General features: G+C 45.4%; 1 protein-coding gene across 1 annotated transcript in view; it reads right to left on the bottom strand.

Annotated features, from left to right (window-relative positions):
- Window positions 1-1,891: 1,891 nt before the first annotated feature.
- unc80 (unc-80 homolog (C. elegans)) overlaps window positions 1,892-15,306 on the bottom strand; it is a gene marked incomplete at both ends in the record, with an annotated part of 84,181 nt that continues 70,766 nt past the window's right edge. The window contains 17 exons of the mRNA XM_084050621.1: window positions 1,892-2,395; window positions 2,829-3,037; window positions 3,330-3,350; window positions 4,512-4,617; window positions 4,819-4,900; window positions 6,195-6,251; window positions 7,077-7,221; window positions 7,750-7,929; window positions 8,656-8,821; window positions 9,426-9,610; window positions 10,178-10,384; window positions 11,237-11,360; window positions 12,058-12,183; window positions 12,510-12,633; window positions 13,419-13,649; window positions 14,041-14,259; window positions 14,365-14,457. Of these exons, the coding sequence (XP_083906747.1) occupies window positions 1,892-2,395; window positions 2,829-3,037; window positions 3,330-3,350; window positions 4,512-4,617; window positions 4,819-4,900; window positions 6,195-6,251; window positions 7,077-7,221; window positions 7,750-7,929; window positions 8,656-8,821; window positions 9,426-9,610; window positions 10,178-10,384; window positions 11,237-11,360; window positions 12,058-12,183; window positions 12,510-12,633; window positions 13,419-13,649; window positions 14,041-14,259; window positions 14,365-14,457 (2,779 nt within the window). The remainder of the gene's footprint in view (window positions 2,396-2,828; window positions 3,038-3,329; window positions 3,351-4,511; window positions 4,618-4,818; window positions 4,901-6,194; window positions 6,252-7,076; window positions 7,222-7,749; window positions 7,930-8,655; window positions 8,822-9,425; window positions 9,611-10,177; window positions 10,385-11,236; window positions 11,361-12,057; window positions 12,184-12,509; window positions 12,634-13,418; window positions 13,650-14,040; window positions 14,260-14,364; window positions 14,458-15,306) is intronic.

Below are 15,306 nucleotides of genomic sequence, written 5' to 3'. Positions count from 1 at the left end.
TCGCAATAGTCACACTTGCAATAATTTGTCATCCTGGTTTGAACATAGAAGACTTATTCACAGACACAAGAACTTACAAGTAAGTACAATAAGTACACAAGGGACAAAATATATAATCATTCAAATTAGCATTACTGGGTGCTAAAATAGTGCGCATACAGTACTGTATACAAACCTCAAAATAAAAATGATAGATTGTAATATTCTGAAACAAAATGCATAATATAATATTCTGAAACAAAATACCCAAATCTCAGATTAGATCATTTTCCACAATGAGATTTCTTCCTCCTGTTCCATACTGTGTTAATATATGTTTCAGTACATTCATATTTACTTTAGTAATTTACAATATTAGGTTAAAGGGGAATTAAAGGAAATCTCTATTTCAATATAAATAGCATCTTTAAATTTAACAAATTATTCTATATTTTTCTTCATTAACATTACTTTTTACAATTAAATATCTCAATTTGATATACTATATATTTTAAATATACTTTAAATATTTATATCTGCTAAGAATGAATGTGGTAGATGTATCAACAATTATCTATTGTTATGTAAATGATAAAATATATTTGAATTATTTCAATCATTTACACAATGATGATTATCTCCAATCTATAATCTCACAAAATCTTTCATTTGGGTAATCAATGTTATATTACCTTCATATTACTTTCCAATACACTATTCAATGTACAGTACAGAATTAATAACAATGTTGGTCAATTATGTTTTCTTTGGGAATGTCTGAAATCCACATTTCTGATGTGGTCATATATATGTGTCTCTCCGAAAGAGACTTTGTAGAGTTTATTGGCACTAATAATCTTTAAGCATAGATGACGGTAGTGGATAAAGCTAATTCAAGGGAAGAGAAAGTGGATGGGGGTTAGAATGAGGTATAAGCATCTCTTGGCACTGCTGAATGGGCCTACCAGCCCACCCAGGGGACCCTAAAAGTTAAATAGCTCCCTGCATGAAAAGTAATAAGGATCCCAAAGGTTTCAGGGCTGACTTGGGCCCTCAAGAGACACCTTCACACTTGATCATCTCACCCCAGTGCGACACTGTGGGTCAAGTCACCCATGAGCTCAAACCTAGCTCATTTTACTTTCACTTTAATCACTCAAAACTCAGGGTTTATATACTCAACCCCATGGTCAGACAAGGCCTTCGTATTTTCAGCCTGGGTTGAACGGACTAGGGGGTCGCCCCGGATTGAAGATGCAATTGTGAAAGCGTCATACATATTAAGGGTTCAAGCGTGATATGTGGAGAAATCCAAGTGATTTCACAACCCAGGGCACGGCTATAAATGTGGTAATCTGTGTATTGTTAAACTCATCAATCTTTAAGTGCATCGATCGGTCAACGGATCCACATTCTCACCCAAACCACATGTAAACAGACAACAGAAGTGGATTTAAAACCACCTGTCATCAGGTTTGCCGTGTTCAAGCAAGTCAACAGGCTGCTATAAAGAACCACTGTCACATTAACAGGCATACAGAGATACTCGACAACATCACAGAGAGAGAGAAAGCTGTGCAGTGAAAAGTACCCGGATCGTGTATCTGTTGAGTAGCTACCAGTGGGAAATATCCACTTGGCCGCCCATCCATCCATCCATCCATACATCCTTCTGTCCATACATCCATCCATCCATTCTTCCTTCCATGCATCCATCCCTCCCTCAGCCTCTGGGCCCCATTTTGCGCATCTTAAGTACCAGGTCTTATGACTTAACTTTAGACTTGGAGGCGTGGCCAATGCTGTTTCACCATTTTGAATGGCCAAACAGCATTGGCCACGCCTCCAGGTCTTAAGTTAAGTCATAAGACCTCGTACTTAAGACGCGCAAAATAGGGCCCCACGTCTCTTATCAGACATGAGACTCGTCCAGGTCCAGGTCGACAGGGGACAGGGGCAGTGGCGAGCTTCGGGGCGTGTGGCGGTGGGAGGAGGAGGAGGGGGGGGCCAGCAGCGGGACCAGCAGGGGGTTCTCCGTCCCGCTGTCCTCGCCCGCCCGCGGCGAGGTGTCGCCGGGCGGCAGGAGGGACGTGGTGTCCTTGTCTCCGGGGCTCTCGCGGATTCTCGACGGGCCCAGACCAGGCGGCGGCGGTGGCGCCGACGAAGGCGGAGGAGGTGGAGGAGGGGGAGGCGGCCCGGGCGCGGGCGCCGTCCCCAGCACCGGGAGCGGGGGAGGGAGAGGGGAGGCGGTGCGGGACAGGGGGAGAGGGGAGCAGGTGCGGGAGAGGGGCAGCGGGGAGCAGGCGCGAGACGGAGGCGTCGGGGTGGAGGCGCGGGAGATGGACGGGGGAGGGGAGAGGCTGACTCGGAGGCCCCACTGCTCTCTCCTCTCTTTGCTGGCGACGGCCGGAGGTATCTGAGGACAAGTTTCCTTTATTTATTATTAACAGTAGAGCCCCCCCAATATCCTATGGACAATTTAATACCTTCAAATCTCCCTACCTCAGTATGTGACTGTTTGTAACTCGCTATTTTTCTGATCGACAAGCTCACAACGTGTTGTGTTGTGTTGTGAGCTCGTACATCTGCTATTTTACCACTAATAGTGTTTCCCATTATTTTCAGATAGTAAGGCATTATTCTGAGACAAGTCATTATTTTAATACATTTTTGCATCACATCCGTGCCGTGGAAATGGGCTTCCATGGAGAAGCAGAAGCACCATGTATTGATCTTTACTCGTACCGATGAAGACAGAGATAAGGATGAAAAACAACAGAGTATTCCTTTAAGAGGAAACCATAGAGAGACAGAGTAGTAGAAATTACAGTACCTGGAAAAAAACATACCTGTGTTTTAGCGGGGCTGTGCAGGTCGGCAGTCACTGTGGCCAACGATAAAGAGGACGGGTCCAGGAGGGTGGAGGACTTGGAAGGGGCTGGGCTGGACTTCCTGCTCTCGGCAGGAGGGTCCGTGGGACTCTGCGTAGGGGGCTTGGTGGCCCCTGCGGCCCCCTGTTGCCCCTGAGTCTCTGTGAAGGTGACCGATCTCTTTTGGTCTGTAGGAACACAAACGCGCACGTCGATGGAGAGAGAGAGAGGCAGACAGCATTGGCCCCTAGCGATTCGTTTTACACAACGTCACTACCAAGAGAATGGATGCGGGGGGATGGGGCGCAAAGGAGGACACAGGAGGGTATGGGCGAGGCTTGGGGGGGATGCAAGACAGACATGCAGAGCGCCCTACAACGAGAGGTTTAAAAAGGGGTCGGGGGGGGGGGGGGCTGTGGGGTGGAGGGTAAAGCATCAGGATGGGGGGGGGGGGGGGGGGGGGAGGGGAGTGCGTCTCACCTTCACAGTCCAACAAAGTTTCTTTATTTTGACACAAGACAGAACAGAGTGAGAAGAGTCAGTTTGGAGACAGTCCATACAACAACAACAACAACACGCAAGATCGGAACGAAGACTGTGGTCATGTATGTGGGAGGGGAGGGGGGGGATGGTGTCACACGTCAGTTAAAGTCAGCACACACTTTAACCCAGGGGTCTTCAACAGGGGGTCCGGGACCCCTTGGGGGTCCTCAGAGCTACTATAGGGGGTCCGCCAAATCTTTGTGTGATTGGATGTCGTTTTTTTTACATTAACCACTTGAACCCTAAAATTCCTTTTCTGAGGGGAACATTAGGCGTTGAGAGCTTGTAGATCGGCTATTTTTTGCAAAGAGACTATAGGTGTAGAGGGAAAAAATAGCAGACTAAGTAAAAAAAAAACTTTAATCTGAGACACAATTTTATACAATATAGAGTAGGGGGTCCCTGCTTCATCTCTCTCTCAGCTAGGGGGTCCTTGGCCTGAAAACGTTGAAGACCCCTGCTTTAACCCATTAAGACATGGAGGCCGATTCTACAAATCAGCCTTCTAAATCAGTAGTTTTCACACTTTCAAAAATGTTAAAAAATAGCAGATGCACATGCTCGCAACAGGGCGCAAAGTGACGCACTGTGAGCTTTTTGAATAGCCAACGCAAAAATCTAAGCTGAAACAGATGCTTTCCCGCTTTTGGGTTTTAAAGGCATAGAGTCCAGAGGTAAGCGCGCACATCCCAAAAAAACGTATCAGGTGCTGAACAACAATACGTACATGCCAGAGGATCCTTTTGCCGGCATTTTAGCCAGCTTGAGGAACCGAATGTACTGTAGTGAGGATAAGCATTACATCCGACGGTTGTTTTTGTACCACAAAAGATGTGATTACATTGTATTTACATCGCGTTGTCAAAAGAAGACCACAACAACTACGCTGTTTCAGGTTTTCGGCAGACATTTTGATGTGGTGCGTACTTGATATAAGGTGTAGGGATAAATCTAAGACATTGTACTTGATCTGCACACACACACACTCATCCGTTTTCATCTTTATAAATTATGACACAATCTCATCGTACTTGCGCGCGCGCACACACACACACACACACACACACACACACACATACACAGGGGGGGGGGGGGGGGTCTGTGTTGTTGTGCTGTTACCCAGTGGTTTGTTTTTGGGCTGGATACTCCGGCGTGTTGTGGAGAGTCGCGCTCCAGATCGACAGCGGGGCTCCGTCTTCGGAATTGACAGCAGGGGGCGCCGCAACTGGAGGAACAATAATAATAATACAATAATACCAAGCTTCTGTGAGGCACAGAACTCCAAAACGTGTTATACATAGTGGACAGCTTATGGGTCTCAATTATGGTTGCACCAAATCAGATATTGATCATTTATTTTCTTAAATCTGTATTTCTTGATACTTTTAACAACTAATATAATGAAAGATGGGACACACACACACACCTGTCTGAGTCCTCGCTTCCTTCCTAACGGTGGTTGGATCAGAAGGTTCTGTTGGCCTGGTTCACTCTGCACACTGGCAACCCTAGGACATGGAACCACACGCACACGCACACACACACACACACACGCGAGGAGATGATACAGAGACAAACAGCAGTGAACACATCAAATGATCACTGTCTCCACAAACTACTCTACCAACTACGATGCAACACTTACAAGACACAATATGTTACAGGACGCCCAATCACAGCGCAGGAGAAGAGCTCTGCTACGATTCATAACACCCAAACAACAACAACAACAAAAACAGCAACAACAAGAACAGGGGATTGTGGGGGAAGGAATAGCAACCCCAGGCAAGAGAGTGTTGTCAGGATACGTAAACCAATCAAAATGTGTGACTTATTTTATTTTAATTGTATCAATACAAAGAAAAACATGGATCCACTTTTAATGTATACAGTAGCCTATGTTCAATTGGACACTGAATTTGACTAATCAACAGCAAAGGGTTATAATTAGTCTAAGGTTTGTCCTGCACGAGGGTTGCCACCCCAGGGTCCCCCATGCCCCTACAGATTGGTATCCAGGAAAGGACAGACCAATTTGAGACCAGCAAGAAGCCAGATTACACACTTTATGAGAAACACCATGGTACCGATGGGCGAGAGAGAGAGAGAGAGAAGCTGACATTGGTGATGATACACTGTAGGAAGAAAAAAAAGCTAACAGCAAAAAGTGAACCGCCCTTGAGGGCGGGTGGGTTTGAATGGGGGGCATGTAGTTCGGGGGGGGGGGGTTCAGCTAACAGTTTTGCGAGATCGGGATTGGGACCAGTGTTTTGGACAGACGGACCGACTGACATCCCCATCCCAGTGCTGCAGACACACTGAAATCCAGCGACATCGTATCAAGACACAACGCTCTACAGCCAGAGCCCGGTGCGGTTTTCTGGATGCCATGGCGATGAGGTCACTGCTGTGGTAAAACACTGTGTCCATCATTTATTTACTCCATTATCCTGAATGTTCTTTTTAAGGTCTACCTAACGGTCATGGTTAGAAGAGTGGATGAGCTGAGGAGATGGAAGGGTCAGCATGGAGCTCAAAGGGAGTGTTAGGGGGGGTGTTGACAGAGACACGGCACATTGCACCCACAGAGAGAGAGAGAGAGAGAGAGAGAGAGAGACAGACGAAGAGTGGAGGCCCCAAGGCCGCTTGATCGGATGTGGATGAGTGGTCACACGGAACGAAGACGGCCAGCGAGAAGGAGGAGGGCTGTCACCTCGCCCCCTCCTCCCCCCGTCCGGTGGCAGACAAGACGTTCAGAACGGGACACACAGAGAGAGAGGGGGGGGGGGGTGGGCACTGTACCTAGAGAGGGTACCCTCCTGCAGAAGACCCTGGGATTCATCTAGCACATTGGGCTCACTGCAGAAGATGGGTGAAGAAGTGAGGGTTTAAAAAAAAAAAGACACCAGCGTTAAGCTGTGGGGAACTTCCTGGAAGTTTGGTGGAAGTTGTGGCCTTCTGGTGTTTTGAAGCACAGCTATGCAAGAACGTTCAAAAAACTCTTACCCAGACATTATGTCAAGGTTACTGGCACAATGCTGCTCTTGGGCTGCCGGGTAAGCGATTAGAAATCAATGAAGTTACACAGTAAAAGGATGACACTCTATGGAATGTGACCAGGTCAGAATTATGGGTTATATGTTCAGGTTAGAATTATGGGATATGACCAGGTGGGTCAGAATATTCATGATATTTGACACTCCAAGTGGACACGTCATAGGAGGGAAACAGCAATCTATAGCGTTAACAATTGTATATATATGTGTGTATGCATATGCATATGTGTGCAATGTGCATTATAAGAGAAAATACATGTGATAATTCATAAAGGAGGGCTTGTGACTTCCACTGAACACTCAACAGTTCACTAAACATATACGTTTAGATCCGAATGGATAAGAACACGTACGTATAATAAGTACATTTACCGAGCGTTCCGTGGACGTTGCGAAACCTCCTTTATGAACCGAACTCCTGTGTTTTGCAGTTTGTGCATGACATTTAACTGAACTCTATAACATATATTCTGTAAGTTTGTATCGTGTGTGTGCATACATATGCAGTATACTGTGTTATATACTTATATGTATTACGTTCTTAAGTGGTTATTTTAGCTTGTATCAGTCAAGTGTGTGTGTGTGTGTGTGTGTGTGTGTGTGTGTGTGTGTGGCGGTGGAACAGTACCTGTGGCTGGGCAGCATGGTGGCGCGGGGGGCGTCGGGTTGCGAGGCTGCTGTGCCCGTGGCGTGACTGGAAAATCGCCGCTGAGACAGACTGGGCAGGAAGACCTCATGCTCACTCACCACACTAGGAATACTGATGGAATCATCTGGAGAGAGACAGAGAGAGATACAGACAGACAGAGAGAGAGAGAGATCATCCTCCATTGTGTCACTGGTGCTGAACAAACGGATTGAAAAGGCAACTTGGACAAAATGAGTTGATTCAAATTCATCATATGTCTCTAATATTAGATATCAGGTGGACATTTACACTTTGGAGGAATGCAAAAAAAAAAGAAAAGAAAATGTGGATGTTGCTAAATTACTTGGAACATTGTAACTAAAAACTGTATTCTTACAAATGTCATACAGGTGGAAATAAAATCTATGGAAGCATGAATAGAAAAACACATCAGCATCAGCCATCTGATTCCATTCAGCTTTCCACAGATGATTTTTTTTTTTTAAATCCCAACGCATGCCCAGAGATACTGTAAGTACAAATGAAACAGACACACAAACAAACAGCGACGTCGTGATCCGTCAGAAAATCGGAAAACGCTTCGACGGCCGAACATGGGGCAAACGGAAAGAGAACTAACCGCGAACACTGAAAGGAAGGAAGGTCCTCTTACTCTCCTCCTCGTCTTCGTCGGTGCGGCTGAGCGTGTCCTGGGAGGGCTGGCGTGACGGCTGGCTGTCCTGCTCCCACACCGTGCCGGTGCCCGTGTTGGAGCGGGACATGGTGGCCAGGCTGAGCCGGTACGCCGACGTGGATGTGCCCACTGTGCTGATGGAGGTCTTGCCTTGGTACGCTGTTGGATGGAGGGCTTGATCAATAATGCGACTATTATTGATCGATTCTAGGTCGATTCTACAAATGCTTTCTACGGTTTACTGAAAAACGTATATTGCTCTATCAGTGGTGATCAAACTTTTTCATGTCAAGGATCCCCAAAATTGAATGTATATGGCCGCCGACCCCCATCTTAAATTATTTTGTTCCAGGGACCCCAAAAACAAAGATTTGAGTAAAAAAAAAAAATCACTTTAAAATAATTATATTTTCAAAGATTTGCTAAAAAAAAAATCACGATTTTTGAATAGCCAAAGTATAAATGATACAGATGCTTTCCCAGTTTTAATGGGTTAATATGATGTCAATCCAATTAACAATTGTGGGATCTCATTCTAAATCAGAGATATAGCGTCGCTATTTATACCGTCCAAAACCGTAATTTTTCAGGAAATGGAAAAAAGAGCCTGTGTTCCAATGTTATTATTTAGTCTCAAGTTCTTGTTAAATACTTTTCATTGGTTAAATATTTATAAAACCCACAGACAGACTGAGTCAAAATGTATCACATTTCAATGTATTGTGAGCTTGTAGATCGGGTATTTTCACTACTTTCCATCCTACAGTGACTATGTTCAATAGTAAGGCAAAAAGGAATGGCACTTAGACCACAGTCACCACTGCTGTACAAAACCACAAGATAGGAGCAGAAGAATCAAAAGTCAATGGAGTGGTGCTGTCTGACCCGAGCCGCTGTGCACCGCCTCCTTGAGGATCTTCAGCTCGTTGTTGAACTCGGCGAACAGGGAGCTCTTGCAGAGCGGCCGCGGGATGAAGCGCCGCTCCAGCTGGTCGGCGATGTGATGGCGCGCCGTGATCTCCTCTTGCGAGTCCGCCGGCTGGGTCAACAGCTGCATAGCCAGACGGAGCGCACACACACACACACAGTTAGAAAGAACAGTGGTGTAAAGTAACTATGTACATTAAACTCAAGTACTGTACTTAAGTACACTTTTGAGGAATGTTTACTTTACTGGAGTATTTCCAATTTTCAGTACTTTTACTCCTACAGTACTCCACTACATCTCAGAGGCAAATATTGTACATTTACTCCACTACAATGATTTGAAAACTTTAGTTACTAGTTACTTTGTAGATTTTGATTATTATCACAAAACATACAGTAACCTCTTCAGCCCTATACATTTCGGCCATTTGAAAAGAATGTGAGCTTGTAGATCTGCTGTTTTCAAAAGATGTCTATACATTTGAAAACTTGAAATGGGACATTCTGCATAATGTGTACTTTTGCTTTTGGTACTTTAAGTACAATTTGATGCCAATACTTTTGTACTTTTACTTGTAACAGAGTATTTCTATACTGCAGTATTGATACTTTTACTTAAGTAAAACATTTGAGTACTTTTTCCACCACTGAGAAAGAAACACTTGAGTGTATAATAAATGGAATGTAATAGAAGCAAGGCAGAAAGTTGCCAAGATGCCACTGCTTACCTTGCACTGTATGAAGGGCCTGAGCAGAACAAAGATGGGGATTCGGGTCCGTACTATGAAGTCGATGAAGTCCCAGAAAGCCAAGCCACCGACCTTCCTCAGGGCCATCTCCTTGACCTGCAGACTGAGGCGATACCACTGGTTCCCAAGCGAGCGCTCGAAACACACCAACACCACTTTCAAAGCTGGAGAGAGGGAGAAGGACGCAAGAGTGTGAATGACAGGATAACAAAGGGATTGCAGGAAAATAGCCCCTTGTTTTTATAATTATTATTAATTTAAAAACTGAAATTCAAAAGAAAATCATTCTAAAAAGAATACAAGATTTCTGCCCGACAGCGAAAATATTTGACTGTGGGTTTAAAATGCATCAATAGGCTCTATGCACAGCAGCCATATTGGAAAGAAATTGGGCCTCTTCTTCTTACGTCCTTCACAGGTGTTACCAATGATACTAATGAAGGCTCTGTTCCACTCTGGTCAGGGTGCTGATATCATCATGCATGTTGGCTCACTAGAAACACCCCTTATGGTGGGTGTGTAACTCTGAGAGTGTACAAATGGAACCAAATTTGTACACTCTCAGAGTTATGGGGGTCCTTGAAAATAAGACAACCACTGAGCGACACTAAATGGAACGGAGCCTTAATTAGTATCATTGGTAACACCTCTGAAGGAAGCAAGGAAGGGGCCCAATTTCTGTCCAATATGGCTGCTGTGCATAGAGCCTATTACTCTACTTCTCTAGTTACCCAGATAAGCAGCCTGGCTGGTGGACTCGGCCAGTCCCTCCCGGCGCAGGTCCTTGCCCGTGTCGCCCGGCGTGGAGCAGTGTGCCGGCGAGGCGTCCAGCATGAAGTTCTTGGTGCGGGAGGTGGAGATGATGCGCGGAGGAAGCAGGATGTTGATCACAGTCTGCAGGAGCAGGAAGATCTCCGGCTGCTCCAGGTGGGGGCTGTCTGCACAGGACAGGACCAGACAAGCACACACACACACACACACAACTTCACGCTTTGATTGATGATAATAATCGAGAAGTTTTCTATTAAAAAAAAATAATGAGCTAAATTAATTCTGATTAACTGATTTACTGTGGTGTCGTGCAAAAATACAGAAAATGGCTTGACTCGTTATGACCTTTTTTCCACGATGAACACCCGTCGTTTTAACTTATGAAAGTTAAAACGAGTTAAAAGTTAAGCTTTATTTGCTCTCTAGTTATTTAAGTTGCTGAAACTTCTGATAATAGCCTTATGTGCACATTTGTGTGTGTGTGTGTTTACCTTTTCCTTTGTGTGTGTTTTACGTACATGAGAAAGTGGCGTATATGAGTGATTGATATTGGTATTATTTTGTTTGAGGAGCTGAAATTGCATTTAGCAAAATAGCTGTTCCTCATGACATGCTGTGAATAACCAGGGAGTTATTATTATGCGTAGCCTACCTGTTTGGAACCTTATATGATCCTCAAAATGCCCGCATATTACGTCTTGCATTGTATTTTAATGTTGTTCACACTTCAGTGCACTAGAACTTAAGTAGGATATGCTATTGTCGTGTGTGTTGTTTGTTTTTGCTTCATGGGTAGGGCTTAAACAATTAAAATGTTTTATTTGTAATGACTGACAGTCTGTCTAAAATCTGAAAAATAATAAAACAAATATGTATATGGCCTATTTGTGTTGTTGCCGGTATGATGCATTGCACATAGAGGGGCGGCATAATATTAATATTTTTTCGCCTCGAGCAGCAGAAGTGCATGCGCCAGCCCTTGTGTGTGTGTGTGGGTGAGAGAGTGAGTTTCTCTTTACCTTTGCTCCCAGAGCCGACAGTCAGAACAAAAGGAATGAGCAGGTTAAGCAGCATGCCCTCTCGCCTCTCCTGATTGGTGAACGGTGAGATCACGTGACCCAGAGGAAAGTCATCCTTCAGAGCCTGGGGAAGAAGAGGAGCTCAACTCAACTCGGCTTTATTGTCACATCACAGGTTTACAGGTGTAAGGGAGTGGGTGAAATAATTTGCTGTGTAAGCTTCACCAGCTTCAAGAAAGGTGGAAAGAGATAGAAAGAAACACAAAAACAGTACAGATATCAACACGGGCAGTGTGAAATGTGTACATAAGTTGCATGATATACAGTACACATAAGGTACGAGGGTAAAATAGCAGTGGGATGATGCTGTTAACCCATTAAGACCTGAGGCCGATTCTACAATGTATTCTGACATAGTTTTCTGAGAAACCCATGTTGCTATATCAGTGGTGCTCAAACTTTTTCATGTCAAGGACCCCCATTATATATATTTGGCTGCGGATTCCCATCTCAAAATATTTTGTTCCAGGGAACACATTTTCGCGATTTTTCTAAAATAGCAAATCTACAAGCTCATAGCGCGGCACGAATTGACACACTATGAGCTTGTATATCGTCTATTTTTTAATAGCCAAAGTATAAAATAATGGTTAAATAGTAACTATCAAATAGTGGTTAAAATCTAAAATCTATCTGACACAGACACTCCCTCTGTACCCTTCATTCTTGTGGAATTAATTTCGAGCCACTGCAGCGATGAAAACGTCAAGTTGTTGTAGGAGCCTATACAGTAGGTGCGAGGAGAGAATGTAGGGCTGTACCTGTATCTGCAGAGCGACCAGCCGGACCACCGCTGTGCTGAAGGGGAGGGGAGGGGACAGGTAGGGGCTCAGGTGGAGCAGGGGCAGCCCGTCTGCGACACTGGACGGTCCCACCACACCCATTACCTGAGTACATGCACAGACAGTAAAATAATGCATGCACGCGCACACACTTTTGTGTACTGTATGGGTGCAAGTTTGTTGATATGTGTGGATGTATCTCCATGGCAGTAATGTATATGCCATCCCGTACCAGTAAGGATAGTCTGGAGCGGATGCCTAAATTGTCTCTATGCATGTGTGCATGTCTGTGTTGTTGATAGTGTACTATAGTGTGTGTGTGTGTGTGTGTGTGTGTGTGTGTGTGTGTGTGTGTGTGTGTGTGTGTGTGTGTGTGTGTGTGTGTGTGTGTGTGTGTGTGTGTGTGTGTGTGTGTGTACACCATCCTGTACCAGGTTGACGCAGACGTTGATGAGCGAGCGCAGGTGTGGGAGGAAGGAGATGATTGGTTGCCGCTGCAGAGTCAGACAGATGCCCTCGATCAGACTGCTGGCCGCCTCCCATTCCACCTGTCTCCTAGATACCACACACACACGCACACATGCACACACAGTGAGAACGCACACACGCAAACTTGAGGCTTCTGTTGAAAACTTCAGTCTCCCACACGAGCCATGATTGGATAACATTTGTATCCCGACCTGGAAATGTAGTTTCTGTTCGAGAGATGGGGAGACCACTGTTACTAAACTCTACTGCAATGATTTCTATCCGAATATAGAGCTATTTAACACTTATTTTAACAAAAGAATGTCACTTACACCACCGTTTATGTAATCAAACACAATAACATTATACTATAAATTATAAGGAGGAAGGAGGACATTGAACTCTTGAATCACAGGTAAACACACACACAATGTACAACAAACTGACTGCAGTTCTGTATGAAATTCTAACATATATAGGCTAACAAACTAATGCTAAACGAGAAATATCTTATATATTCAGTTTGATCTGTGCCTGATTACTCAACAATGACAACGTTTCTGTTTATAAATAATAAATGCAGATATTGCATAGTTCACAAATACAGCCAGCCAAAACGATACTGCAACAGACCATCTAAACGCTACTGTGACAACACGCAGTCACGCATGCACGCACACACCACAGTGACGGCACTTACGGCGCAGGCAGCACTCACAGAGACAGTGCTATAGGTGGCAGCGCCAAGTAGAAGCCAACCATACCCTAAGTACACACCACGGCACAGGGACTGCCACTGGCACGGCACAACACGCTTCCACGCCAAGCGATAGACACGGTAGTGTATAGGGGGGAAAGCGCGGCAAACAGACCTGGTGCACAGTGCCTGAGGGCGAGCGCACCTGAGCGTGGGCATTTTGTGGATCTTGTTGAACATGCGGTCCAGCCTCTTCAGGATGAGAATGAGGGCGGGGCGCACCGCCTCGGCCGACCAATCGGTGATGGGCAGCATGTCCATGATGTAGCGCCGCAGCCCGCGGCTCTCCATGGTCAGGGTGTCGTAGGGCGCCAGCTTCAGCAGGGCGTGGGCGATCTCCGCCAACCTGTGGGTAGACAAACGCATAACGTATGCTTATGTATATTAACCACGCCAACCCTATAGCGTCCCTACTCAGAGCATGAAAGCACGAGCACGAAAACAGCAGATATATACACTTTACAAGTCACAGCGCATTGCGTTGCAGCACATTGTGAGCTTGTAGATCGGCTATTTTCGGTGTAGAGGGGGAAAAATGGGGCCTAGCGTCCCGTCAACCCTGGTTTAAGTAGTTAAATCTTCACTTTCATGTTGCAACATCACAAAGTGATATGTGACAATAAGCGATAAGAATTGAACCTACAGTATAGGAGAAGCAGAGCGCTTGCATAATATGCACACACACACACACACACACACACACACACACACACACACACACACACACACGCACACACCTCATGTGGGACTTGATGTCAAGCAGTTCGAGGGCGATAACCCGAGGCTCCCCGGCTACGTTCTGCAGGATTTTGAGGCGTGGGCCGCAGTGCTTGTAGAACTCGGTGCAGATGTTGAGGAGAGACTCGCGGGGTCGACGGAACTCCTCTCTGGCGATGCGCTCGTCCAGCTCCTCCCTGGGCAAGCCCTGGCCCTCCTCCAGGAGATGGAGGTTGTCTCTGCACACACACAGTCATAAATACACAAGCAAAGGGACACACAAACGGACAGACACACTCATAACATAGACTGCAACAGAAACAGAGCTGCAGTGCGGTCCTGACCTGAGGTTGGGTCCTCCTGACATGGTGTGGTTGGCCGTGGTGGCGCCCTTGTGGCCCTGATCACAGCGGGATATCTGGGGGGCCGTCATAGGTCTGTTGGTGGAGGTGGGGTGAAATTGTTATGGAAGCAAACAACACATTCTCACCCCAAGCTAATCATATACGGTAGAGATGCGCGGATGGCCTCTCACGTCACCCGAATCTGAATGTACAAATTAATTATCCGCCCGTTATCCAACCACAATAATTATATTATCCAATTCAAATATCCGCACCAACCGTTTTTCCCGTATGTCAAAATATTATTATTTTCTGTTATTCCCCGTTAGTTTTAGTATTAGTTGTGCCGTGCGATGTGATCATAAAAATGCATTGATTTAGCCTATGGAATGTCGGTGCGTCTTTTCTTTTTTTTAAACCGGTGCTGCGCTGAACATACAGAGCGCACTGGTCTGCTGCGCTCAACATACAGACTCCGTGCGGCATCCAGCATACAGGCATCCAACATAGATGCGGCATCCAACATACAGAGCGCACTGCTCTGCTGCGCTGTTCAGCGCAGCACAGGTTTAAAAAAAAGAAAAAAGACGCACCGAGATTCCATAGGCTAAATCAATGCATTTTGTGATCGCATCACAGAGGCTGCTCTACACACTCACAGACACAAGCACGCAGAGATTTAGCTATTTTATGGATAGATATATTAGATGTCATTAATTTATTTACCGCAATATTTCACCCGCGGTTTATCCGATATTAATTCATAATTATATTTGATTGACCCGAATCCACCCAAACCGCGGTTAACTGCGGCAACCGCGGCTAAAACCGCGATCCGCGCATCTCTAATATACGGACACTTTGTCAGGACACCTTGGTGTCACTGGGTCAGTGCACTGGATACTACTTTAGAATAATATTTTGAGATAGGGTAGTTCGAAA

Source organism: Gymnoscopelus microlampas (assembly GCF_963454915.1).
Source record: "Gymnoscopelus microlampas genome assembly, chromosome: 24".
NCBI lineage: Eukaryota > Metazoa > Chordata > Actinopteri > Myctophiformes > Myctophidae > Gymnoscopelus > Gymnoscopelus microlampas.
This window is presented reverse-complemented; position numbering and strand designations above follow the sequence as displayed.